Genomic DNA, 26,720 nt, shown 5'->3' on the forward strand with positions numbered 1-26,720 from the left:
TGTACTGTACACACACTGGCCCCAAACACAGGTTGCAGAAACTTCTTCCTGAAACACAGTGATGAAACAATGAAACGATGCAAATGCAGACTGAGCTTAAAGCACGCGAGAGCTGTTAGGTTTAAACAGCTCAGTGGAAATCCGGAGGGTGGCTGGATTTACTGATGCCTGTGGTACAGGTTTTAGCTGTGTGCTGTGGGATTTAAAAATATCTTTAAAAAGATGAAATATATGCCAAAGTGTGAAGAGCAGAATAAATCCATAAGCAAATGAAAGTATATTGACTTGAGTTTAAGGCAACACATCTTCTCTTAAAACCTCATGTACTTCAAAGTAATCACAGTTAATTCTATCATATGGTTCAGAAAAAGGACTGGCGTCCCCTCCAGGGTGTATTCCCGCCTTGCGCCCGATGATTCCAGGTAGGCTCTGGACCCCCCGCGACCCTAAAATTGGATAAGCGGTTACAGATAATGGATGGATATGGTTCAGAAAAACTGCCGTCTAGTGACTTGCTCTCTCATTAACACTAGAATTTGATCCTATACTGGTCTGGGATGTCTTTGTAGAAGAACATTTCAGAACAAAGGTGTGTGTGTGTTTTTGTGTGTAGGACGGCCTAAAAGAGCCATATAACTGACTGTCTGACTCCCAATGTTGAATGTTGTAGTTCAGCGATATTTCACAAGGTGGCGTTACTACACTGTCTGATGTTAGTTTAGCCATAATTCACATAGTGCTTTTCCACCAACGAGGGAACAGTTGCAGTTCGTGAACTAAATATGGAACCATTTGGTTTGTTTCCACTCATAAACTGGTTCGCAAACCTGAAAAATTTGTTCCCAGCTGGAACCAAAGGAGAGTAGGTTCTTCAGCGCAATCCGTGGCTTTGTCCATGGGCGTGTCGAGGTTCAGTAACTCAAGAAAGAGCTCAGAGCCTCACACACAGCTGGACGGGAGTCATTTACAATGTTTCATATACATATATAATAGGAAATAAAACAGGAACATGCTCCGTTTGTGTGTGTTTCTGGGGCTTTGTTTGGCTCTACATTAGTTATGTTTCTCCAGTGTTCACAAGCCCAGCAGGACGGCTCAGAACTTGGCAAAATTTACACACGTATTATATCTCACAGAGAGAGGAGGACTGCTGAATTTGTTGTATTTCGCATGAGTGTGTGTCTTTGCCTGTAATGTCGTAAAGGGAAGTGGTGGGGAGACATTTTGTGGCATTAGTGTGTTTATAAATCTCCATATAGCTGCGCACATTTTTGAAATGCCAGAAACACCTCACATGGCTATGAAAATGGCTAAATGGCTAATGGCTGGCCGGGCTAGTCTTGTTTATTTATGCCTTTATCTGTTGTCTGATTGGATGATTGTTCCATGACGTACAGGTGAGATAATGCTGGGTTATGTAACAAGAAATAAAAGGCTAAATAACACTCTTTAATTTGTAAAAAGTAAGGTATTTAATCTTAATGATACGTCTGTGATATTCTTTGGTCAAAATACTACAAGGATCAAACACCATAGCCGCATTCTCCTCCTGTTCTGTTTAGGACGACCTGTTTCAGCGCCTGTTCACTTAAATGAGAATGAGCCACGGCTAAGTTCTGCGCGAGAGCTCATGAGTGCGGAGCAGTGCTTGTTTATGTGCTGCTCCACTTAAGCTTGATGTTAATGTGTACATTTGGCTGTGTTTATAAATAACTCCATTCTAACTGGTGAGGTGTGAGCTACTTGTGATTCTTACTGGTGTAGCCAGATACTGGAGACATTACAATCAGGGAACTGAGCGATTAGAGAACTAGATCACATGTCTCAGGTCATACACATCACACTCACACACATTAGAGCTCTGTAGAATAGTAATATCCAACGTTGATCCAGGTAGAATACACAACAGTGCACTGACATTTACATGAACCAAGTCCGTACACACACACACACACACACACAGGTTTTTTTTATCTCAGTAGGTTTCTCTACGTTTCACATCCAATCTCTCTGAATGGCTTGTTTTAAACCTCCTCCTGAATCACACAGAAATGTAGAATTTTTCACCTCTAAATGGGACATATAATGAAAACTGAAAAATATCACTTGCTTAGTGCAAATTACTTTGGGTATCTCAGTACCAACCCACACACTGTGAAACAAGACCACCCAGTCAGTGTTTTGTGGGCTGCCTAAGTCAGAAAGCATGGGGTAAAATAAGTTGTTTTGTCCTGCTTCTTGCATAGAGTGCAGACACTTTACAATCGTCCCGCCTCCTCATCTCAGTCCCTCCAATCACAGAGCTGGAATCTCTTTTATGTGCACTAAAATGCGAGCCGTTAAATGGACCAAATCAGTCACAACGTGGATGTAGAAATAAGATCTCAGAGTGAAAATGGCTACAAACCAGCTTCGGCTCCTCGCTCATCACTCCTGGGCTCTCACTATGAACTGAGCTGTGGCTCGTTCTCATTTAAAGGAATAGGCGCTGAAACTGGCCGCTCTTAACGGAGATGTCTATCCACAGGAAGAATGCTGCTGTGGTGCTTGATCCTTGTGGGATTTTGACCAGAGCGTGAAACATATCTCTCACTAAAACTGCAGAACTGTGTTCACTTGTGGAAAAGAGGGAGAATATGCTCCATTTAAAGAAGGCACCACCAGATTTGGTCATTTGTCTGTGATGATAATGTGACCAGTCACGTACAGATAGAACACATGCGCTGCCAAAGAGGAACCACGTTTAGAGATGTGTGAGTGTGTGAAGAACCTTTAAAAGGCTTAAGAAACATCTCTCGATCTTAAGGTTCTTTATGGAAACAGAAGTGGTTCTTGTAGGGCATCACTTAAAGAGACTTTAACAGCACATTTTTATGTTTAGGAGTGAAAATTAACCCTAGTGGAAAGGAAAGGTCTGAACACACACCACCCTTCATCTCTCTCTCTCTCTCTCTCTCTCTCTCTCTGAGTGTAAAGGTGTAAAGTGTAATGCTCTAATGAAATTTAAACATTTAGAATTTCCCTCTTGTATATGAAGCTTTCATTTTTAATGAGACTATTTACCACTGTCAATTGATTTAAAACAAATGCATCAGCCCCTGCGAGCCCCCTCACATTACTGCCCAATTTCAGCTAATATAAAGCATTCTGAAAAAATGGATAGTATTGGATTTTTAATGAATTTGTCTGGCTCTGGAGCAGGAAAAGGGCATGCTTGGAAATTAAAAAAAACAAAAACAAATGGAGAGATCGATGGTACAAATGATATCAACTTTCCTTAACCACTGTTCCTTCTGTTCCATTAGAGTCACGGAATGAGCCCTCGCTGCCAGAGCCTTCCCTCATTTACTTGGAGAAATGAAATCCTGGGAAGATTTCAAAGCATTACTCAATACACATCTCGGGCCACAGCTCTGCGGCACAGGTCCAGTGGTTTGTGGCAAGCGCTGATATTTGTGGAGGGCAGTTTTCCAAATAGATATGTGGGGGTGTGCTTGGAAAGCAGAGGGATGTGAAATTAAAAGCCGTTACTCCGATGCATGTGGATGTTAATGTAGACCATAGTAAATATATTGTGATTAGGTGGGGGTTTGTACTAGAGTTAATCTGCCTGAGCCCCAGACAGCCTTTCAAGTTGCTGTCTGACATCCTTTAAAGCTGCAGAAGGAGAGACTGAACCCCAAACCATATGGGGATATAAGAGGAGTATCAGCTGAAATGTCGCTCCAGACGTCACGCCAGATTACCTCATGTTGTCTACATAGTGTAGTGCAATTTTCCATTTGTCCAAAAATCTTCTAACATTGATTTTAGCCTCGTGCTCACCCTCTCTGCGAGTGTAATGAATTAGCAGGAGTTGGCATTGATCACCAAAGTTGCCATCAATCTTTACAGTCGTCAGCTTCATATTCTTACAGTAATCAGAAAGCAAAACAAAGCTAATACTGGAAGACGGGTGGAAATGAATGAGCCCATGGGAGGGCTTCTCGGGCTTTTGGTGCATCTGTGAATATGACGTTTAATCAATAGCCTCCACAGCAGGTCAGACCACTCACCCTCCTCTTTCAGATATGTGACGCTCCCTCCTTTGCATTACACACAAGAGGAATGAAGGAAAAGCATTTTAGAGCAAGAGAAATGGGAATAAAGGAATGAGCCTTAACCATAAACATAGCCCTTATCCTAAGCCTAGACCTAAACTCGAGACAGAGCAGCCGCCGGTGGGAGGGCTTTATGTGTCTTTGGTGTGGTTTTGTGTGATTATTTTTTTTAACATAATTGTACGAACGGGATACATTCTAGAGTGTCTCCAAATTGGTGCTTTCCCCACTGCTACTCTGCTGTACTGCCAACCGAATGTGGCTGTTATCCCCGCTGCTACTTTGTTGTACACGCCGACCCAGTATGGCCACTATCTCCACTGTACTGCCAACTGAGTGGGTCTGTCTTCCCCGCTGCTACTCTGCTCTACACGCCGGCCCAGTGCGGCTGCTATCTCTGATGCTACTCTGTTATACACGCCAACCGAGTGTTGCCACTTTCTCTGCTGTACTCAGACTTAATCCATTCATACTCGCTCTGTATTTGCTCTGTTTATTCCTTTCACTCCCTTCCCATAGCTTGGTGAATAGCTTGATAGCTTGCTCACTAATGGCTCCTAATCTTTAGCTTGACCCTAAGCGTTAGCTTTACCTCGACTCCGAGAGGAGGCTTGGCTATGGTAGCCTTGTGATTGGTCTGGGTACTTAAGCATTTCCCACTTTTAGGACTGCCCATTCTACTTTGAGATGAGAGCAGTACTGGTCATTTTTGAGGAGATATTTAATATATTTCTGTTTTGTGTTTTTTTATTTAAACTTTGCTGAATGTTTCACATATAACCCAACAAGTTTAGCATTATACAAAAAAATTATAATAAAAATCAAAATGTAAAAATGGCTTTTAGGTCCAAAATGTCAGACAGACACAGAATTTCTTTTGCCTTCTTCCTGTGTAACATTTTCCCATGACCGTTTACAGCACTGTTCCTGCGGTACTTCACAGCAGAACATTTGTGTGGATTGAGTAATCAAATATGTATGAATCATAAAATAATAGTAACATGGAGATGTTATTGATTTTATTACTGTGACACAGGTGCTACATTTAGAGCTGCAAATGGGTGAATAAAAAGAGAACATCGTACTACATTGTAAAATATCAAGGCTTATTTTTTATTTTTTATTTTTTTAACTTGCTACTGTCCTTAAATTTCTCTTTATTTCATAACTCTCTATAAAGAACACTGCTATCACTTTGACCTAGTAATAATAGTAATATATTTGTTGACAATTTTACACCCCATAACTTTTTAAGTGCAACACATTCTTAGGCTTACTTATTTTGTTAATGTCATGTACACACTCATTACCTTTGTAGATCTGTCTCACTTAAGTTATGTTTTATCACTTAATATGTGTCTTAGTCCAATACCTTCTGAGGCTGCTTTTGCATACCTCATGCACATCAATTTTTGAGGTGCAGTGTGATTCAGAGGCTCATTTATAAAACATTTATACACACAGAAATAGTTTTAAAAGGACCACGAGTCAGAACTCCAGTAGTGGATTATTAAACGTTTATATCTGAATTGACTAAAACAAGTTTTCCCACTTGAAGCTCCAGTGCATTATAGGCATTACACAGACTCTACAATGTCAACACCATGAGCAGGTCTTAAGTCACAGCAGCAGTGTTCTTGGAACCAATAATGACCCGTAATCCTTTCCCAGGACACATACTTGTGCTGTGTCTTATTTTTCTGTCTTTTCAGATGGCCCACGTCCTTCTCAAAAGGAGATCATCTCACTGAGGGCATTCATGCTGCTCTTCCTCAAGCAGCTCATCCTCAAGGTAAGACCGGTCTTCTTCCTATTCCACTTGAATTATGAGCCAATCAGGACACAAAGTTCTGCACAGCAATTAATTCATCAAGGGTCATGACTTCAGCAAATGATCCGCCCTGGTATCGGCAGCTCATACACGACTAACTGGGTGGTCTAGTTGCACATTTTGTGAGTTGGTCAAAGTTCCAGATCCCCAGTTTTGACCCATTTAAGACCAACCACTTTTACTAAACAAATTATACTGCCATCGATCCTCAGATAGCAACCAAAATCATGTCTTCGTCAGACAGTCGGCCAGAGGCATCGTCTGTTGTGACCATAGAACTTGATTCAATCCCGGAGGTTCCTATTCCTTCATTTTAGTTTTGTGGAGTTGAGTGTTTGTTTTTTTGTTTGTTGTTAACAGGATCGAGGAGTTAAAGAGGACGAGCTTCAGAGCATTCAGAACTATTTGCTGACCATGCATGAGGTAAGTCTGTTTGCAAAAGACGAAAGTCGCCATTTCGACGTTATGAATAAGGTCCTTCACGGTGCTGTCTCTGCGGGAGAGATTTGTAATTCTCACTGGAACAGCGCAAAGCCAGTCTCTAGCTTCAATGCATGAAACCGCTATTGACAGCGTTTTTTCTGACTGATGTTGATGTTGTTTATTGTTTCCCCCCCAAATGACCTGAGGAAAGCAAGCTATGAAAAGGCAGCACAAATCAAAGAAATAACAAAGAAAATATAATACAGACAAAGGCAACAGAAAGTGTCTCTATCAATACCTCCCTGTAGAGTGCAGTGGAGGAACAGGGGAGGTTTTGTTGTGCCAATGGGGTTGCAGAATGAAACAGAAAGATTAGTGTGGCTACTTAGAATGCTAGACATGAGTGCGTTACAATCCAAGTCTTCTATTATTGTTGTTTGTTGTTATTATTGCATCTAAGAAGACATTAAAATGAAACACTTGTATGTCCTTTGTGTAATAAACGTTGTAATTATTAAGTAATTACATCATCACATCAACTGAATGCATATCGAAATGTCACCCAAATATCAATAGCAATGCTCCGGATTGCAGACACCTGGATTAGGTTTAAGACACAGTCTAAACTGTCTTCCTCAACAGGACGAGAACCTCCATGACGTCCTTCAGCTGTTGGTGGCGCTGATGTCCGAGCACCCAGCGTCCATGATCCCCGCCTTCGACCAGAGGAACGGCATCCGGTGAGCGCAGAAGAGTTAGATCATTCTTAGCTGTGGCTCTCTATCTTTCTCACTGCTGAGTGTGCCTGCATGAATTATTCAGCCTCATCTACATAAGAATATTCTCATATTTCCATATTTATTTCATCCCTGACAAGCAGGATCAAGCCTTTGCCCCATGTGTCTGACTAATGAAATGTGGATGGATTTGATGAAGTTATTTCCCCGGCGCAGTGTTGCTTTTCGCACGTATTAGTTGATATCGCTGCGATGAAGCGAGCTCACGCCAGCATGCGCCCACTCCGCATTACACCGTCGCTTTTATCTCGTCCGACAAATCTCATTCTGTGGCCGAGACGTTATTTTATTTATTTATTTGTTTTTGGGATAAAAAAAAAACCATTTCCTTGCATTTAGATCACTGCTAAATCAGAAGGGTGGTTTTAGCCTACACCCTTGAAAATGAAAGTACCTTTATGTCTCTTGATGTGAAAATACAATTCTATAGACAACACATGCAAAGGTACTCAGACAGAGGTACCAGTTAACGTCTTAAATTATAAATACCAAATTACAGCACACAGAAAACAAAATCACTGGATGCTGGTTAGAAGAAGTTGGTGGGGTGGGGGTTCCTACTGATCTGCTTACACTGCCACACATCCAGCCCCTGGACACTGAGGAACTCTGAAACTCCAACCTGGAGGAACAAGGAGGCCTTGCCCTTAAGCTAGGGAGTGCCTCACCGGTAACATACTCACTCATTTGCCTGGCATTGGTAAACTGTGCTCTACCAAATGTTTAATCCTGGTTCCCAATGTCAAACAGACATGATTCATACCACCCCCTCTGTCAAGAACTTTGTACTCCAGGTAATAGTTTTGGGTTCTGCAGGGTAAGAGTTGATCCCCACCCTGTTTCTCCCTGTTTCTCCCCTTGAGCTAACTAAGGGTCTAGGGAGCTGGGTATGTACAGGCAACACCAGCACTTTTAATATGAAGTGTTATCATGTGACTGTAAGTTCTTATCTCTTACGCTTTATTCAGAGTGGTCTACAAGCTGCTGGCGTCCAAGAGTGAAAGCATCCGAGTGCAGGCACTGAAAGTTTTGGGCTACTTCCTCAAGCACTTGGGCCACAAGTGAGTCATCTTAATTCCTACTTATCTGCATGAGTATGAAATATAAATGATTAACAAAACCTGCAGTGCCCAGGATATTTGTCTTTGTAAGTGAACAGTGAAGGGTACTGATACTTTCTGTAAGATCTTCAGTGCATTTTGACCTGTCGATTTCACAGCAAATGAAAACCTGGTCTTCTTTAATCAAGTACATATACCACATGTACCAGTTTCAAATAGTGTGTTGCTTTGTTTTCATTTTATAGTATGTTATAACGGTGTAGTTAACTTATGTAACAGCTGTGTAACTACTGGTGATTTAGTCATTGTTGGTGCAACTCGTGTAATTAACAGTATATTTCCTCTAATGTCTGTTATTTATTCAAATGGCTTACTGTTTGTTTTGATATGCACAAATATTTTTGCACATGTTGATATTTAAGTGTATTAGTTCAAGCTAGTGACTAGTTGCGGCTCAATATGCACTTTTCTACATGTTCTGTTCTAATTTAGATTTATTGTGGGAATTTGATAGCACCGGTGGAATTATTTATTAAATTTGGAATGCAGACCATGGTCTCTGCTAGATTATCCAGAGGGAATGGCATTCCTATGGGCCAGCCTTGACCCTAGAAGTGCTGGAGTCTAAGAGAACGGAGCCATCTTTAACTTGTACTACACACTGATGACTGCGAAATAGATTTGTGGCCTTTAACACTCGGCATGTAGCGCAGTTTGTCATGAGCCAGTGCTGGTGTAGTGGAGTCCAGATGCTTTTTCTTCTCAGCTTATTCTGCATTCTGCTCAGACCTCCACTGCTTCAGGCGATGGGTGGGCAAATGATTGGGTCCTTCAAGCCTGATGAATAAGAAATAAGACAAATGGATGGGAAGAAGCAGCGTATGCTTGTGCGTGTGTGTTCGTATGCATTGATACATGGGTGTGCATGATGGTATGTTTGCCATACACACACACACACGCACAGAGATTTCTGAAAATGCCGTTGTTACTGTTCTCATGTGGATGAAGATAAACTGATCTTTTTGGAAACGCGTGCCTCTCTGTGGTTGAAATGCAAATACCTCCTCACTGTATAGTGAAGTACATAAGTCATTAAACTACAGTGTACATGCAGCTAGCACTAGATTTCAGTTTCCCACACATGAATAAATATAAATGATGCTTTATTGGAAATATTTAATGCACTGTTACATACTGGATTCAATAAGTGCACTACATATAGGGAGTATGGAGTGATTTGAGATTAAACCACCATGTTTCTCTCCTGCTTTGTGGCGTTTTGAAGACCCTGTTTAAGAGGTACTATGGCCCCCTACTGGACTGGCATGAGAGTACAGCCATTTTTGTATTCATCTGGATGGGAATTTTTTCAAAATGAGAGAGAAAATAAAAACAGATCAGGACTGATTATAGTGAGGGCTTCACATAGGTGTAACAACTCACAACAGAGAACACTATGTAAAAGGCATTTTATTATGTAAAATCAATCAGATGTAATTCTGTTTTGTGGCTTTTCTGATATGTTGGCCCTTGGACTGTTCAAAATGACTGTCTGAAGCCTGTACACTGTCAGAAAACTGTCTCTGTTGTGGTACCCTGAAGGACACATATTCAGTGCCTTTAGTTAAGGAACATAATTGTACCTTATTCAACATTAAATATAGATTTTATAATTGTTTTAATTTCATACGCCTCAATTCATCTCCAGGGATTTTTCTTGTATTTAACACAGTTTTATAATGAAATCAAATACCTTTAGAGAACAGAACTGGACTATAAAACCACATTTAAACTGTGTAGTGACCTCTACTGTAGCCTTTTCTTCTGAGAGTGTAGCATCCAAACTGTAACTGTATGTAGGAGTAAATGGCAGTAGCTTGTGTCCATCAGTGTTTCTGTGCTATAAGTGAATAATGATCATTTCCTTCAAATAACAGTTCTGATAACGGCTCAAGGTTGCACAGTATAAACACACTCTGATTAAATTTTTACTCAATCAAATTGGCTTTAACACCTCTAGACCTGCCCTTCAGCCTGGTGGACCAGGTCTAATCTTCATATCCAACAGGTCTGCTGTTTAAGCTTTAAAGCCAGTGTTATATTGACATTTGGAGGCTGGAGGTGCAGTTAGCTGTGAGCCTGTATAAATCATGGCCTGGCACTTTGTCCTGTTTGCATAGTTATTTATAAATAAGCGCAGGGCTGTTGTGTTTGAAGGCTCTGGAGCTTGTTGGGTGCAGTGATGGTAGGCTGATGAACTGCAGCCATTTTTCTCAAGTGTCTTTGAGTGCCTGCAGGCCCTCTGCATTCTAATGCTGCTGCATTGCTGAACTCTACGGTTTGTCACAGAGAACGCTGTTCCTTTTCCTCGAATGTGTCTCCGAGTGGTGTCTGGAGACGGGGCTTGATTTGTTATTGTGCGTCGCTGCGAAAAAGTGATGGCACCTGGCACTGCGCTCGAGGTGCTGAGCTCTGTTTCTATCTGGGCCTCTTCCTGTTGCCTTCACACTGTGATTTTGTGTGTGTATGTGTGTGTGTGTGTGTGTGTGTGTGTGTGTGTGTGTGTTTGGCATGTGCTTCCGCAGGAGGAAGGTGGAAATCATGCACACGCACAGTCTCTTCACACTTCTAGGCGAGAGGCTCATGCTGCACACCAGCACAGTGTCAGTGACGACATACAACACGCTGTATGAGGTAGCCCCCTTTCAGCAGAGAGTATACATTACCCAAACCTTTGCATGGTACTGTATTCACCCTTTAAACTGTTCCCAAAAAAACCTCTCATGGCTCTTATCTCTTCAGATCCTGACGGAGCAGGTGTGTACGCAGGTTGTTCACAAGCCTCACCCTGAACCCGACTCCACTGTGAAGATCCAGAACCCGAGTAAGCTTTGATGCTCCTCAGTTCCCGCCTTTGTTCTACAGCTGAATATAATGACAGCTGGTCCACTTCATTCAGTGCAAATGCCAAACAGTGCTCTCTGAATGTCTTGGAGCGGTCACTCTCTGAACTCTGTGGAATCGCACGCACTGTCCGAACAGTTTAGGAACAAGGAGCTCTGAGGAAGAAATGTCAAAGTCCCATATATATATATATATATAGTGGCATGTGAACCTCTCTGCATCTGGTTCAGGAAATGTCAAAGTAGAGTGGAATAACTCTCTTATTGTTTAAGAGAGTCTGCTTAAGCCACACCTCAGTAGGCTCTCATTTTCATATCATTTACATGAAGCACGCCCCCATTCATGCAAATATGTCAGTATGAGCCAATAAAAGGAATTCAGCAGCTCATGAGCCAATGGTGGAAGCAAGAAGCCATCACCCCTCCCCCCTCAAATTTTTCAACCACACGATTTAAACTTTAAGATTGTTACAGCAGCACCTGTTGAGGGGTGGGTATATAGTAGTCTGTGAATGGTCATTGAAAGGTCAGTTTTTGAAGTCAGCATCAGAAGCAGGGGAAATGGGCGAATGTAAGAATCCGAGCCACTTTGATGAGAGAAAGATTAGGGTGAGAAAGTGAAAAAACAGCTGGCTTTTACTGCTGTGCATGAAGAGAGGCTAAATCACAAATGTCTTTCTCTACCCTACGTAGTGCACAGTATAGGTCATAAAATAACAGTTTCTGCATTCCAATAATGTTGTTTAATTATATTCTAGTTCTCATTTTATAATCTGTCTACAGTGTAGTGAGTATGGTGCCATTAGGGACACGGCTTGAACCTCCCCTCTACTATTGTTTAGTCATACTGCTATTCCTCTTTCAGATGACAGGTCTAGGTGCATTCATACAGGGAAAAGGGCACAGAAATCTGATCTGGCTGTTCACATTAGGGTCACATGCTCATGAATCAGATGCATGTATCCAATCTAGGACCCCATATAACAGTGACTCATTTCTGATTTGATCAAATTGGGTTTGTCCTGTTCACACAGCACTGGAAAAGATCAGATCTGTGTGATATGAAGTCAAAACAAATCTGATTTGAGTAAGAGTCTAGCTTTTGACTCCCAGTTACTCAGCATTGACAGGCCAATGCCTAGACCACTTGGGAGCCTCATGAGGTGTTCTCTTTAACTCTTGTCTCTCTGTTGTTGTCGGGCAGTGATCCTGAAGGTGGTGGCCACTCTGCTGAAGAACTCCACGCCCAGCGGCGAGCTGATGGAGGTGCGGCGTCTCTTTCTGTCCGACATGATCAAGCTCTTCAGCAACAGCCGAGAGAACAGACGGTGAGGGTATTCCCGTTCCTGCTGCCCCTTGTCACTCCCCCATACTATAACCAGAACAATTAACCCCCTGATTAATGGATCAGTGGGTGAGGACCAGGTTCTACCTTGATGTTCTGTATTTAACGGACCTCCCCCATGTGGCTAAGTCATACTTGACTTTGAGGTATGCTTGCAGGTTTCATTTGGAGCAGATGTTTCAGACTCACACTCACATACTCATGGGCGTATCAGAGCCAGATTGATTCTTATGACAGCCGCGTCAGGCTCACTGTCCTTTGCTCTGTCGGATGTCAAGCTTTCCATCACTCACACAGCATGTGCGATGAAAGCTCTTATCTCCACACCTCATCGTCTCCGTCGTTAAGATTAGAGAGAAAGCGATGGCAAAAAATGACACACTTAAACACTTTATGCTCCAGCAGTTCTGCTCTGTTCCCGCACCTCTGCGATTCCCAGAATCTCACACACACACACACACCGACAGCTATTCGAGGATGTCTATCAGCGCTGCCAGCTTGACTGGATTTCTATCCACTCACACTGACCTGATGCCTCCAGCTAAAACCTCTCTTCCACTGACAGAAATAGCCAGTATAGACTGCTCCTGTGAGCCAACGCATAAACAAGCAGTGGCATAGATCTCAGTACAGTTTTACACCACTTCTCTTCAAGCTCAAAGCCAAGAATCAGCTAGAGGTGTATCCAGCCCCCAGCACTGGGATGTGGAGCAGTGGAACCGGGTTCTCTGGAGTGATGGAGCACCATCAGTGTTCCACAACCACCTTCTTAGATGAGTCTGACTATAAATACTCTGAGCTGCACGGTGTTTTTGGGGTTGTGTGTTCAAACTCTGTCTAGGGTCACTGCCTGTGGGTGTGTGCGTGTGGGAGGTGGGTAGGGGTGGTAGTGTGTTTTCTCTGTATCTATTTGGGTTTTCTCCAGGAGCTCCAGGTTCTTTAAAGAGTCAAAAAATGGTGGTAGGTGGACTTGTTGTGTGAGTGACTGGGTGAGTGTGTGAAGCTGTCCAAAGGTATGTGTGTGTGTGTGTGTGTGTGTGTGTGTGTGTGTGTGTGTGTGTGTGTGTGTGTGTGTAAATGACTGTGTGAGTGCGTTAAAGTCTCCAAGGGTGTGTGAGTGAATGGGTGAGTGTGGAAAGCTGTCCAACGGTGTGTGAGTGACTGGGCGAGTGTGTACAATCCACCACAGGCATGAGTGTGTGTGTGTGTGTGTGTGTGTGTGTGAGTGACTGGGTGAGTGTGTACAACTGTCCACAGATGTGAGTGTGTATGTGTGTGTGTGTGTGTGTGCTGTCCACATGTGTGTGTTTGTGAGTGACTGGGTTGAGTGTGTGAACTGTCGACAGGTGTGAGTATGTGATTGACTGGGTGAGTGTGTGAAATTGCCCCCAGGTGTGAGTGTGTGAGTAACTGGGCGACTGTGTTATGTCTCTCCTGCATTAGGTGTCTCCTACAGTGCTCCGTGTGGCAGGACTGGATGTTCTCGCTCGGCTACATCAACCCCAAAAACTCTGAAGAGCAGAAGATCACGGAGATGGTGTACAACATCTTCCGCATCCTGCTGTACCATGCCATCAAACACGAGTGGGGCGGCTGGAGGGTGTGGGTGGACACTCTGTCCATTGCCCACTCCAAAGTAAGTGCACTCCCTGCAGATGGTCTCAAACCAATGCCCTCTAGTGGACATCGAGGGTACTTCTTCGGGATGCTGAAATAAACAGCTTTCCTCATTATTTCGTCAGAGTTAGACAGTCAGCAGTATCGGGCGTGTTGATTATTCAGCGAGGCCTGTAATTATACTTTATAATTTAGCATTAAATAATGAACCTCCTCTCCAAACCATCTGTTCCTTTTGCCGCAGGTGACTTACGAAGCCCATAAGGAGTATTTAGCCAAGATGTATGAGGAGTACCAACGGCAGGAAGAGGAGAACATCAAGAAGGGCAAGAAAGGACTGGTAAGCACCATATCCGGCCTTTCGGCCCAGGCTTCTGCCATCAAGGGCACTCTGGAGCTGGACGACAACTCTCAAACCCAAACCCCCGAGAGCGAAGCGGATGATCCTGAGACTGCCGAACCCGGCCGGAACCTCCTGGCTGAGGCCAAAGTGCCTGAAGTGGAGAACCCGGTCTCAGGAGTGAGAGTCGAGGTCCATGACCTTCTGGTGGACATTAAGGCTGAGAAGGTTGAGGCCACTGAGGTCAAGCTGGACGACATGGACCTCTCTCCAGAGTCTCTGGGTGTGACAGGTAATGGCAGTCTGGTGGAGGTGGACTCCCTGCTGGACAACGTGTACTCAGCTGCTGTGGAGAAGCTCAACAACAACGTGAACGATGTCCTGGTTCCCAAATCCAGCCTGGAGGACAAAAATTGCGGTCCGTTGATCTCACTGGCCGAGGACAAAGACGCAGTGCCCAGCAGTAGCACCTTCCTTTTCTCTCCAGTGGGCACCAAGGCAGAGAATCTGCTGCCTGAGATAACACCATCGGAGCCCTTGCCACTTCCAGGTGGACAGCCCCAGGTCCACACTAGCACCAGCGACCTGGGCCTGCTGGCCCACATGGCTGGAGGGTCAGATATGGCCTCCAGGCCTGGAGCTTTGGAGGAATGCTTCAAGATCCAACCTCCTCTAGGGGCTTTTGGCTCCTCTTCCTCCCAAGCAGAGAGTGCCACCAAAGGTTCTGAGCAGGCTGAGGGAGCAGCTCCAGAAGTGGAGACTTCTGGGGGGAAAAATGGGCAGGATGCCACCAGCACCACCTCGGACACGGAAAGGTCTGACGATGGCAAGGAGAAGGAGATCAAAAAGATCCAGACTACTACCACCACACAGGTGAGTATGACCCCTTTTGCACACTACCGTCCACTGCTTGTCAAATGTTCCAGGGTCTGAAACGTTGGTGACAAGCTTTGGCCAACATACCACAAGGATCAAACACCACAGCAGCATTCTCCTCCTATGGGTGTGCATGCACTGAAAAATGTGTTTATTATTTTATAATGATTTTTTTTTCCTTGATAGGTCCCCTCTAATCCAAATTGATAAAGAAACCATGACCATGCATATTTATAAATAGCCGGTGTGTCCAAACTTTTGACTCAAACCATAGACGCGCAGTAGGTTAAGTTCGTTCGCGGTGAAAGGTTTACTTAGCGTCTTGCCCTTCGCGAAAAGGTCACTCAGCTCTCTTAGAGGAATGGCATTAACAGAAGTGAGTGTGTGTTAGAGGCTATTTTTAGTCGCCTCCTTCCATTGCATAATTTCCTCATTTCCAATTTAAGGCCTTGGGTTCTTTTTTTTTTTTGACCTACTTTGAGCCCCCAGCTGCTTTTCCTCCGCTTTTTACAGCCTGCACCGTCCTGTGTTCTGTAATGTACACTCTTCAGGCTGAAAGTTTGTTTCCATCCCTTCTAATTACCCAACTGGGGTACTTTAAGGTGGACACAGGATTACTGGGGGAAAAGCATGACCTGCAATCAAACACTCTGGAGTAGCTGCACTTGAGTCTAAACTCCCCAGTTCTGATGGACGTCCATCCATTACCGTGGTGACGAGTTGCAATGGGTTTTTTGTTTTTTTTGATTCAGCGCTAATCCCTCAGCCTCAGCACCTGACCTCAGCAATGCCGTCATGTTCCAGCATCTTGTAGAAAGCCTTCCCAGAGGAACCCAGTTTGTGACTGCACTTTAAGAGTCAACCTGCTGAGTGTTAGAATGGAATGGACGTCAGTGTATCAGTCACTATACGGATTCTTAGACTACAGCCTTGTTTTTCTAAGGATGCACTCCTCGTGTCTTGTAGCGGAGGTCTCTGGGGGCAGGGCAGCTGTAGAGTTCCTGATTTGTGTTGGAGTGTTCATGTTTAGTGTGAGTGGTGTTGAGAGGTGTGAGGGCAGACGATTGAATTACTTCAGCAGCAGGCAGCAGTGTTTCTGTGCCGTGAGGGAACAGCCAAGCAGTGCTAACAGTAAAAAAAAAATCTATGCTCCTTACGCTTCCCCTCAACTTTTGAACGAGCTGCTCCTTTAAAATCTGAGGACTAAAACTACACACTTAAAAATGTTGGTTCAACAAGGGTTCTTTAGTAAAGAAAATGGTTCTATATAGAACTCTGAACAGTTAAAGAACACTTTTGCATGATTAGATTGTTCTTTGCATATAAATGGCACCAAAAATACTTGTTCAATTGTTAGGATCTGAAGCTTGTTTTTGTTCTCTATAGAACCGTTTTCTAAAAGGTGCCATATACAAGCATCTATAGCACATTCTCCTTCAATCTAAAGAACCCCATTCATGATGCAAAGAACCCTTCAATAATGCAAAAGGTCCTTCAAACTTTCTGGGTTCTATATAGAACCATTTTCTTTACTATAAAACTTTGTAGAACCATCATTTTTTTAGTGTGTGAGTGAGTGAATCTTTTTCATTCCTTCATTATCTGTAACCCTTACCTAGTTTAGGGTTGCGGTGGGTCCAGAGGCTACCCGGAATCACTGGGCGAAGGCAGAAATACACCCTGGAGGGGGCGCCAGTCCTTCACAGGGCAACACACACAGACACATACATTCACTCACACACTCACACCTACGAACACTTTTGAGTCACCAATTCACCTACCAATGTGTGTTTTTGGACTGAGGGAGGAAACCGGAGCACCCAGAGGAAACCTACACAAACACAGGGAGAACACACCACACTCCTCACAGACAGTCACCCGGAGGAAACCCACACAGACACAGAGAGAACACACCACACTCCTCACAGACAGTCACCCGGAGGAAACCCACACAGACACAGAGAGAACACACCACAGTCCTCACAGACAGTCACCCGGAGGAAACCCACACAGACACAGGGAGAACACACCACAGTCCTCACAGACAGTCACCCGGAGGAAACCCACGCAGACACAGAGAGAACACACCACACTCCTCACAGACAGTCACCCGGAGGAAACCCATGCAGACACATAGAGAACACACCACACTCCTCACAGACAATCACCCGGAGGAAACCCACGCAGACACAGGGAGAACACACCACACTCCTCACAGACAGTCACCCGGAGGAAACCCATGCAGACAAAGAGAGAACACACCACACTCCTCACAGACAATCACCCGGAGGAAACCCACGCAGACACGGAGAACACACCACACTCCTCACAGACAGTCACCTGGAGGAAACCCATGCAGACACAGGGAGAACACACCACACTCCTCACAGACAGTCACCCGGAAGAAACCCACGCAGACACAGGGAGAACACGCCACACTTCTCACAAACAGTCACCCGGAGGAAACCCACGCAGACACAGGGAGAACACACCACACTCCTCACAGACAGTCACCCGGAGGAAACCCACGCAGACACAGGGAGAACACGCCACACTTCTCACAAACAGTCACCCGGAGGAAACCCACGCAGACACAGGGAGAACACACCACACTCCTCACAGACAGTCACCCGGAGGAAACCCATGCAGACAAAGAGAGAACACACCACACTCCTCACAGACAATCACCCGGAGGAAACCCACGCAGACACGGAGAACACACCACACTCCTCACAGACAGTCACCTGGAGGAAACCCATGCCGACACAGGGAGAACACACCACACTCCTCACAGAAAGTCACCCGGAAGAATCCCACGCAGACACAGGGAGAACACGCCACACTTCTCACAAACAGTCACCCGGAGGAAACCCACGCAGACACAGGGAGAACACACCACACTCCTCACACACAGTCACCCGGAGGAAAGCCACGCAGACACAGGGAGAACACGCCACACTTCTCACAAACAGTCACACGGAGGAAACCCACGCAGACACAGGGAGAACACACCACACTCCTCACAGACAGTCACCCGGAAGAAACCCACGCAGACACAGGGAGAACACGCCACACTTCTCACAAACAGTCACCCGGAGGAAACCCACGCAGACACAGGGAGAACACACCACACTCCTCACAGACAGTCACCCGGAGGAAACCCACGCAGACACAGGGAGAACACGCCACACTCCTCACAGACAGTCACCCGGAAGAAACCCACGCAGACACAGGGAGAACACGCCACACTTCTCACAAACAGTCACCCGGAGGAAACCCACGCAGACACAGGGAGAACACACCACACTCCTCACAGACAGTCACCCGGAGGAAACCCACGCAGACACAGGGAGAACACACCACACTCCTCACAGACAGTCACCCGGAGGAAACCCACGCAGACACAGGGAGAACACACCACACTCCTCACAGACAGTCACCCAGAGGAAACCCATGCAGACCCAGGGAGAACACACCACACTCCTCACAGACCCGGTGTCACCCAGAGCAGGAATTCATTATTTTACAGAATTTACCATTTTACAGAATGTATTATTTAAAAAGAATCAGCCTTTTTTTATTTTTTAAATTTTTTATGGTGGACAGTTATTATTATAATATTATGCTTTATATGAAAGTTATAGTGGTTCATAATATGATTCTAATGGTTGAACTCAGACTGTGTACACCTCAACTGTATAATAAAGGCTAGCCAATGAGAAGAGAGCTCATTTACATTTACATACATACACTATTTGTCCATACATTATTAGACACCTATTTATTTAGGGAATAACAACTATTTTTAAGAGGCCTCCACATTATTAACCCTATTAATTGCTGCACACAGTTTGTAAAATTGTCTTTGAATGACATACAATGAAACGAACAACTGTCTGAAGCTGCTGCACATGAGCCTACGCTCTCTAACATCTTCAAGCATGTCCTTCAAAGCAACCATCCTGAGCTGTAAGGCTGATGGTGCACATCCATTCCTCAGCAGGTGTCCGACGACTGTTCAGTTCTTCAGTTTCTATTCTTCTGAGAAATATTCCATGCTCTTCCAGGGTATCCATGGCCACGTCAGTGGTCAGATGGACAGGGACATGCGAGTGGACCTGGGCTTTAGGGCCATGCCCATGACAGAAGAGCAGAGACGACAATTTAGCCCTGGACCTCGGACCACCATGTTCCGCATCCCAGAGTTTAAATGGTCACCCATGCACCAGCGCTTACTCACTGACCTGCTCTTCGCTCTCGAGGCAGATGTCCATGTCTGGAGGAGGTCAGTTTGCTTATGCCGTCATTATTCCTTCAGAATCATATGTATTGAACTATCGCAGTTATACTTGTTATAAAGTGTTAGGTTGAACTTTTATTCTTATTTACATTTAAGTCATTAGTTCTGGAAAGAATGAAGTCTCTCTCTCTCTCTCTCTCTCTCTCTCTCTCTCTATCTGTCCCTCTTTCCCACACACAGCCACTCCACTAAGTCAGTGATGGACTTTGTGAACAGTAACGAAAACATCATCTTTGTCCACAACACAATTCATCTCATCTCTCAGATGGTGGACAACATCATCATCGCGTGTGGAGGGATCCTGCCTCTGCTCTCTGCCGCCACCTCTCCATCTGTAAGTGACACTAGCTCCATCTCCTGGTGGCCAGCCATTAGTACAACCTTAATGTTTATTCTCTAAAGGAATAGCTCTTTAAAAAGTCAGAACTGGAGATAGTAACCACTAGCAACATAAGTGATTTAAACATGTAAAAAATGAGAGAGGCTTGGTTAAATACCTTTATTTATATACGTTTATAGGATATAGCTATTAAGCCTGTTTGTATCCAGAAAAAAAAAAATAAATAAATAAATCAAAAAGTAATGCGTGGCTTTTGACCATAGCTACTACTTATCTCCTCCTGTCTCAGTGTACCGCTACTAACACTGTTTTCTTTCCCTCTCTATTCCTGTACCTTTCAGAATACCAAGGTTAGTACCCAAACATTTACATTCATTCTTTCATTATCTGTAACCCTTATCCAGTTCAGGGTCGCGGTGGGTCCAGAGCCTACCTGGAATCATTGGGCGCAAGGTGGGAATACACCCTGGAGGGGGCGCCAGTCCTTCTCAGGGCAACACACACACATTCACTCACACCTACGGACACTTTTGAGTCGCCAATCCACGTATCAACGTGTGTTTTTGGACTGTGGGAGGAAACTGGAGCACCCGGAGGAAACCCACTCAGACACAGGGAGAACACACCACACTCCTCACAGACAGTCACCCGGAGCAGGAATCGAACCCACAACCTCCAGGCCCCTGGAGCTGTGTGACTGCGACACTACCTGCTGCAGCACCGTGCCGCCCAAACATTTACATTTTTAATATATTTTAGTTTGTTCTATTCTTAAACAGAATGTGGCAACTTTAAAAGAAGAGAAATAAATACATCCTTAAAATTTGACTAGAAGTTTGTTCCGATTCAAAGTCAACTGCATTCATTGCTTTTGTCGTCGTATTTCAGACCAAATGTAAACATTAATCAAAGGCACGTGGAGAATCATCATGTGGGAAAAAAATAAAACAACAAAACTGACTATAAAGTTCTGACAGTGAAGATATGTGAACGTCATCCTCCATAAATCCATATTCACATAGCGCCCACGAATCATGACAGGCTCCTGAACCACACAGATGAACCTGTTCTGGGAGACGGTTCTTTTGTTTTCATTTGTCCTACAGGAGAAAACTCATTCATATTCATTTGTTCTCCGGAGCGCAGACGAAAGATGCCAGTCAGTTTTGTAAGCAGTTCTTTTCAGGGCAGAGTCACTTAATATTCTCAGAGTAGGTGCCATTGATCAAAAGTTTAGACCAGTCGATGAAGGAGTGGAGAAGGCTGTGGCAGTCGTTAGGCGGCTGGAGTCCAGGGGCTGTACAATGTGTATTAAATATGTGATAACTTCTGGCTAAAATGGCCTGTAAAACTAATTTTAGTTAGTGGACTATTCTCAGTCCAGCAGTGACATGGAGGGGTTTAAAAGCTCTAGCAACACTGCTGGGTCTGATCCACTCGTACCAGCTCAACACACACCACCACCTTGCCCCCAGTGTCACTGCAGCACTGAGGGCAATCCGCCGCCCAAATTACACCTGCTCTGTGGTGATCCTGTGAGGGTCCTGACCATTGACAAACAGTGGGAAAGCAGACAGAAGAAATATGAAATATTCCTAAATATTATGGAAATATCATGAAACCTGGTGTTATGACTATTACTCCTTCGTCTTTCTCACTCCAAATGCAGACTCCTCCCACTGCACTTCATTAGCATTAGCAGTACGACAGAAGAAAACACTGTAATGGAGGCTTGTGCATCATCAGTCGCAGCAGAACTGAAAGGCGTAACTGTATGAAAGAGGCAACAGCTTCGTGCTTGGAAAACACTGATGGAAAAGATGCTTCATTTGCTTGAGTGGCATCCAGGTTCTCCCATAGGTGGAGGAATATGATGAGATATATTTTTAAACACATTAAGATTCATAGAGTAACCGGCTGAGGATGTATAGGTGGCTATATACAGCGGAATGTGACATAATCTCATGTGTCTGAATGGTTACGTAAGGCTATTGTAGTTTAGTATGATGTCTCTGGAAAGTAAAGTACATTTGGAGCTTTCCTATTGGGCCAGATTCTGTAAAAATGTACAGATGAGCAACAATACCATAACAATGGCACAGAGCACACACTCATTGGACACATCATCGGAAACAGCTGCAATACTGAGTCACTATGGATCTGTATAATCTGTTTCTATAGTTAGAAAGGAACACATCCATCATTTGAATGGGTCACCCATAGGACCATCACTGTCCAGATACTATTTGGACACTCATCAGTACAGCAGTGACATTGATGTATGAACGTTTCCTGTGCACAATAAAATACTGTCAGAATTTGATATTACTGTGATGTATTTGTGTGTGTGTGTGTGTGTGTGTGTGTGCCAGTCGGAGTTGGAAGGGATTGAGGTGACCCAAGGCATGTCCTCTGAGATGGCGGTCACTTTCCTGACCCGGCTGATGTCCATGGTGGACGTGTTGGTGTTCGCCAGCTCCCTCAACTTCAGCGAGATTGAGGCTGAGAAAAACATGTCGTCTGGAGGACTGATGCGCCAGTGCCTCAGACTCGGTCAGGGTTTATGTCTGTATCTGCCTGTGTCTGTCTGCGTGTCTGTGTCTGTCTGTTTCTGTCTGCCTGCTTGTGTCTGTCTGTCTGTGTCTATCTGTGTCTGTCTGCGTGTCTGTGTCTGTCTGCGTGTCTGTGTCTGTCTGTGTGTCCGTGTCTGTCTGTCTCCCTGTGTCTGCCTGTGTCTGTTTGTCTGTCTGCCTGTCTGTGTCTGTCTGCCTGTGTCTGTCTGCCTGTGTCTGTCTGCGTGTCTGTGTCTGTCTGTCTGTCCGTGTCTGTCTGTCTGCTTGTGTCTGTCTGCCTGTGTCTGTCTGTGTCTGCCTGTCTGTCTGCCTGTGTCTGTCTTTCTGTCTGTGTCTGTCTGCCTGTGTCTGTCTGCCTGTCTGTGTCTGTCTGCCTGTCTGTGTCTTTCTGTCTGTCTATCTGCCTGTGTCTGTCTGTCTGCCTGTGTCTATCTGTCTGTCTGTGTTTGTCTGTGTCTGTCTATCTGCCTGTGTCTGGGTGTGTCTTTGTTTGTGTCTGTCTCTTTTTTGTGTGTGTGTGTGTGTGTGTGTGTGTATCAGGAATACATTACATTGTGGGGACCACAAGTTGCTTTAAGGTTAGGCTTAGGGTTAAAGTTAGGTTAAAGGTTAAGGTTGGGGCTGAGCAAGTAACACTTATGGACAGGTTAATCGTACCTCAAAGATAAGTTTGTGTGTTCAAGACAAATGCCCTGATTTTTTTTTCTCTCCGTCTCTCTGTCTCTCTGTCTCTCTCTCTCTCTCTCTCTCTCTCTCTCTCTCAGTATGTTGTGTGGCTGTGAGGAGTTGTTTGGAGTGTAGACAGCGTCAAAGGGACAGAGGTTTCAAGTCCTCTTTGTCCAGTGTGAAGTCTCTGGAGGGACTGCAGACCTCAACAGCAACCGGCAAGGTCAACGTTCCTCTAATTCACTGATCGTGTATGCTTCTTAATGAAGCTTTTCTGAACTTTTCAAAGTCCACATGGGGGCAGCCATGTATTTAAAATACAGCTAGCACAGAACTGCTTACAGACTTACTGCTAGTTTAAGAAGATGGACTAGTGCTATTTCTTTTTCTGCTGCAGACGGCCATAGAGAACTTCCCCAGTAATCTGTCCCCCATCATGGACCCTGACCGCCTCCTGCAGGACGTGGACATCAATCGTCTGCGTGCGGTTGTTTTCCGAGATGTCGTGAGTAAAAACGGAAACCGTACGCACAATTTATAGAGCACTCCCCTATAAACTATACTGACTGCACTGGCCTATAAAGGATGTGTTTATATTATTCTGATAATATCGTGCTTGGCTTGCTCTCGGTTTATGTCTGTTAATATTCAGAGTTGTCACTTTTCTCCAAGAAAACTCCAAGAGCTAAGCTTCCTTGTTTGACCTCGTCCTAGATGAGATTTGAAATTGTGTGTGTGTGTGTGTGTGTGTGTGTGTGTGTGTGTGTGTGTATACAGGATGATGGTAAACAGGCTCAGTTCCTGGCCCTTGCCGTGGTGTACTTCATCTCTGTCCTGATGGTGTCTAAGTACCGGGACATCCTGGAGCCTCAGCGGGAGACATCCAGGGTCATCAACCAATCAGGGAGGAGCATTCGGCAGGAAATCAACTCCCCCACGAGCACAGGTACAGCTCCAATAATGTAGAGGTACCTTCATACAACACACTGATATCATTAAGAGCTTATTTAAAGTATCACCAGACATTTATATATTGGGTGCTTCTCAATACATACTGAGCTCCCTTGTCCTCTACACCCTACATAGTTAGCTTTGCAGGTATGCAGCATTTTAAATTAAAACAGAGCTATAAAACGATGAGAGAGTGACTGTAGAAAGACATGCCAGCACATGTCTATTAGCCAGCATAAAGGAACTGGACCATTAGTGCTCTCCTCCAAGTATGTTGAACTCTAGTGATGTTGCATTAATAACAGTTAGAAAAGATGCAGTGGCTGGCTTCTCAGACATTAGCTTCTCTGATGTTGAGTACTGGAGGGGCAGTACTTCAGAAACATTCGGAGATATTGGAGCGCTTCACTCTCCCTGCAGCTCCACTGCCTCCACCCTCGGGAATTCCCAGGTTTTTGGTAATAAGCCACATGGCGCTGAACTCTGGACAGCTTTGAGGAGCTCGGCTGAGCGTGTCAGTCACACTTAAAAACAGAGGAGAGCTGATGGAACCTGACAGGTTTATCAAATTTTCTTCCCACTCAGTTTTAAAATGTTTAGGAATGAAATGCAGTACCAGTCAAAAGTTTGGACACATCTTGTCATTACTCATTGGTGGAATAGGGCTATTCACTCTACAGAACTGTGTACCAGCCCCTACCTCTGCACAACCCAAAAGTGTTGTCAAAGCAAATGCTACTTTGAAGAATCTAAAATATAAATATACTTTCTCATATATTTTGTTTACTATGTAATTCCATATGTGTTCCTAGTCCATATGTGGTCCTATAGTTTTAATGTCTTCCGTATTCATTTGCACTGTAGAAAATAATAAAAAAAAAACAAAGAAAAAACATCGAATGAGAAGGTGTGTCCAAACTTTTGACTGGCACTGTACATGTGGAAAATGGCACAAAACAAAGGAAACCCTTACTTAGTGGGTGTGCCCAAACATTTGACTGTTGCTGGTAAGCTTCAAAAGAAATGTGATGAAGGAAGAGATTGGCTGGAGGTGGAGGGAGAACAGTGGTCTCAGAGAAGGTACAGTGGGTATCTAAACATTTGTAGTTAATCGCCATAGTATTAACCATATGTGAAATGTGATGCTGCACATGGTTCTGAGGTCACCAGATTTTATCAGGATCATTTTGTTTTGATCAATCGCGATATTTATCACAATATGAAATTGTGTAACACTGGTACAGTTTTTAAAGGACATTTAATTAATTGAATGGTTGAACATAACAAAAATGTGCAAAAGCACACAGGGTTAATGTCGACTGATGGAGAACACAAAGTGAGGTCAGTATGCAGCAAAGTCTGAGGTTTAGCAGTGTACACGAATGTGGGTTCACTATTTGGCAAACCACAGACGCTGTTGACCATTCTATCTTTGTGTTATAAATCATTATTAATTACTATTAATGTATTAACAACATAATTGTTAGGACAGCCATGGCCTGGTGGTTAGGGAACTGGGCCGGTGTAACCCCCAGAGCCGGCAGGTCATGACTGAAGTGCCCTTGAGCAAGGTTCCTAACCTCCAACTGCTCCCCGGGTGCTGTGGTTAGGGCTGCCCACCACACCAGGCATATGTGCTCACTGCTCCCTAGTGTTCACTAGCGTGTGCATAAATGTGTGTTTCACTGCATGGATTGGGTTAAATGCAGAGAACAAATTCCTCTGTATGCAAGCACACATTCACTCACACCTATGGACACTTTTGAATGACAAATCCACCTACCAACGTGTGTTTTTGGACTGTGGGAGGAAACCGGAGCACCCGGAGGAAACCCACGCGGACACGGGGAGAACACACCACACTTCTCACAGACAGTCACCCGGAAGAAACCCACGCGGACACAGAGAGAACACACCACACTTCTCACAGACAGTCACCCGGAGGAAACCCACGCAGGCACAGGGAGAAGACACCACACTCCTCACAAACAGTAACCTGGAGGTAACCCACGCAGGCACAGGGAGAACACACCACACTCCCCACAGACAGTCACCCAGAGGAAACCCACGCAGACACAGGGAGAACACACCACACTCTTCACAGACAGTCACCCAGAGGAAACCCACGCAGGCACAGGGAGAAGACACCACACTCCTCACAAACAGTAACCTGGAGGTAACCCACGCAGGCACAGGGAGAACACACCACACTCCCCACAGACAGTCACCCAGAGGAAACCCACGCAGACACAGGGAGAACACACCACACTCTTCACAGACAGTCACCCAGAGGAAACCCACGCAGACACAGGGAGAACACACCACACTCTTCACAGACAGTCACCCAGAGGAAACCCACGCAGACACAGGGAGAACACACCACACTCCTCACAGTCACCTGGAGGAAACCCACGCAGACACAGGGAGAACGCACCACACTACTCACAGACAGTCACCCGGAGGAAACCCACGCAGACACAGGGAGAACACACCACACTCCTCACAGACAGTCACCCGGAGGAAACCCACGCAGACACAGGGAGAACACACCAATCTCCTCACAGACAGTGACCCGGAGCGGAACCCTGGAGCTGTGT

At 44.7% G+C, this 26,720-nt stretch overlaps 1 protein-coding gene across 1 annotated transcript in view; it reads left to right on the top strand.

Annotated features, from left to right (window-relative positions):
- The window catches only part of nbeab (neurobeachin b), a 342,438-nt gene that overhangs the window by 105,746 nt on the left and 209,972 nt on the right, over positions 1-26,720 (top strand). The window contains exons 14-29 of the mRNA XM_066660786.1: positions 5,813-5,892; positions 6,292-6,354; positions 6,997-7,094; positions 8,120-8,212; positions 10,798-10,906; positions 11,015-11,096; positions 12,320-12,443; positions 13,904-14,096; positions 14,322-15,290; positions 19,361-19,578; positions 19,774-19,927; positions 20,275-20,283; positions 22,306-22,486; positions 23,271-23,395; positions 23,570-23,677; positions 23,950-24,118. Coding sequence (XP_066516883.1) covers positions 5,813-5,892; positions 6,292-6,354; positions 6,997-7,094; positions 8,120-8,212; positions 10,798-10,906; positions 11,015-11,096; positions 12,320-12,443; positions 13,904-14,096; positions 14,322-15,290; positions 19,361-19,578; positions 19,774-19,927; positions 20,275-20,283; positions 22,306-22,486; positions 23,271-23,395; positions 23,570-23,677; positions 23,950-24,118 — 2,775 coding nt within the window. The remainder of the gene's footprint in view (positions 1-5,812; positions 5,893-6,291; positions 6,355-6,996; positions 7,095-8,119; positions 8,213-10,797; positions 10,907-11,014; positions 11,097-12,319; positions 12,444-13,903; positions 14,097-14,321; positions 15,291-19,360; positions 19,579-19,773; positions 19,928-20,274; positions 20,284-22,305; positions 22,487-23,270; positions 23,396-23,569; positions 23,678-23,949; positions 24,119-26,720) is intronic.

The sequence above is a fragment of the Hoplias malabaricus genome, chromosome 1 (genome assembly GCF_029633855.1).
Source record: "Hoplias malabaricus isolate fHopMal1 chromosome 1, fHopMal1.hap1, whole genome shotgun sequence".
Taxonomy (NCBI): domain Eukaryota; kingdom Metazoa; phylum Chordata; class Actinopteri; order Characiformes; family Erythrinidae; genus Hoplias; species Hoplias malabaricus.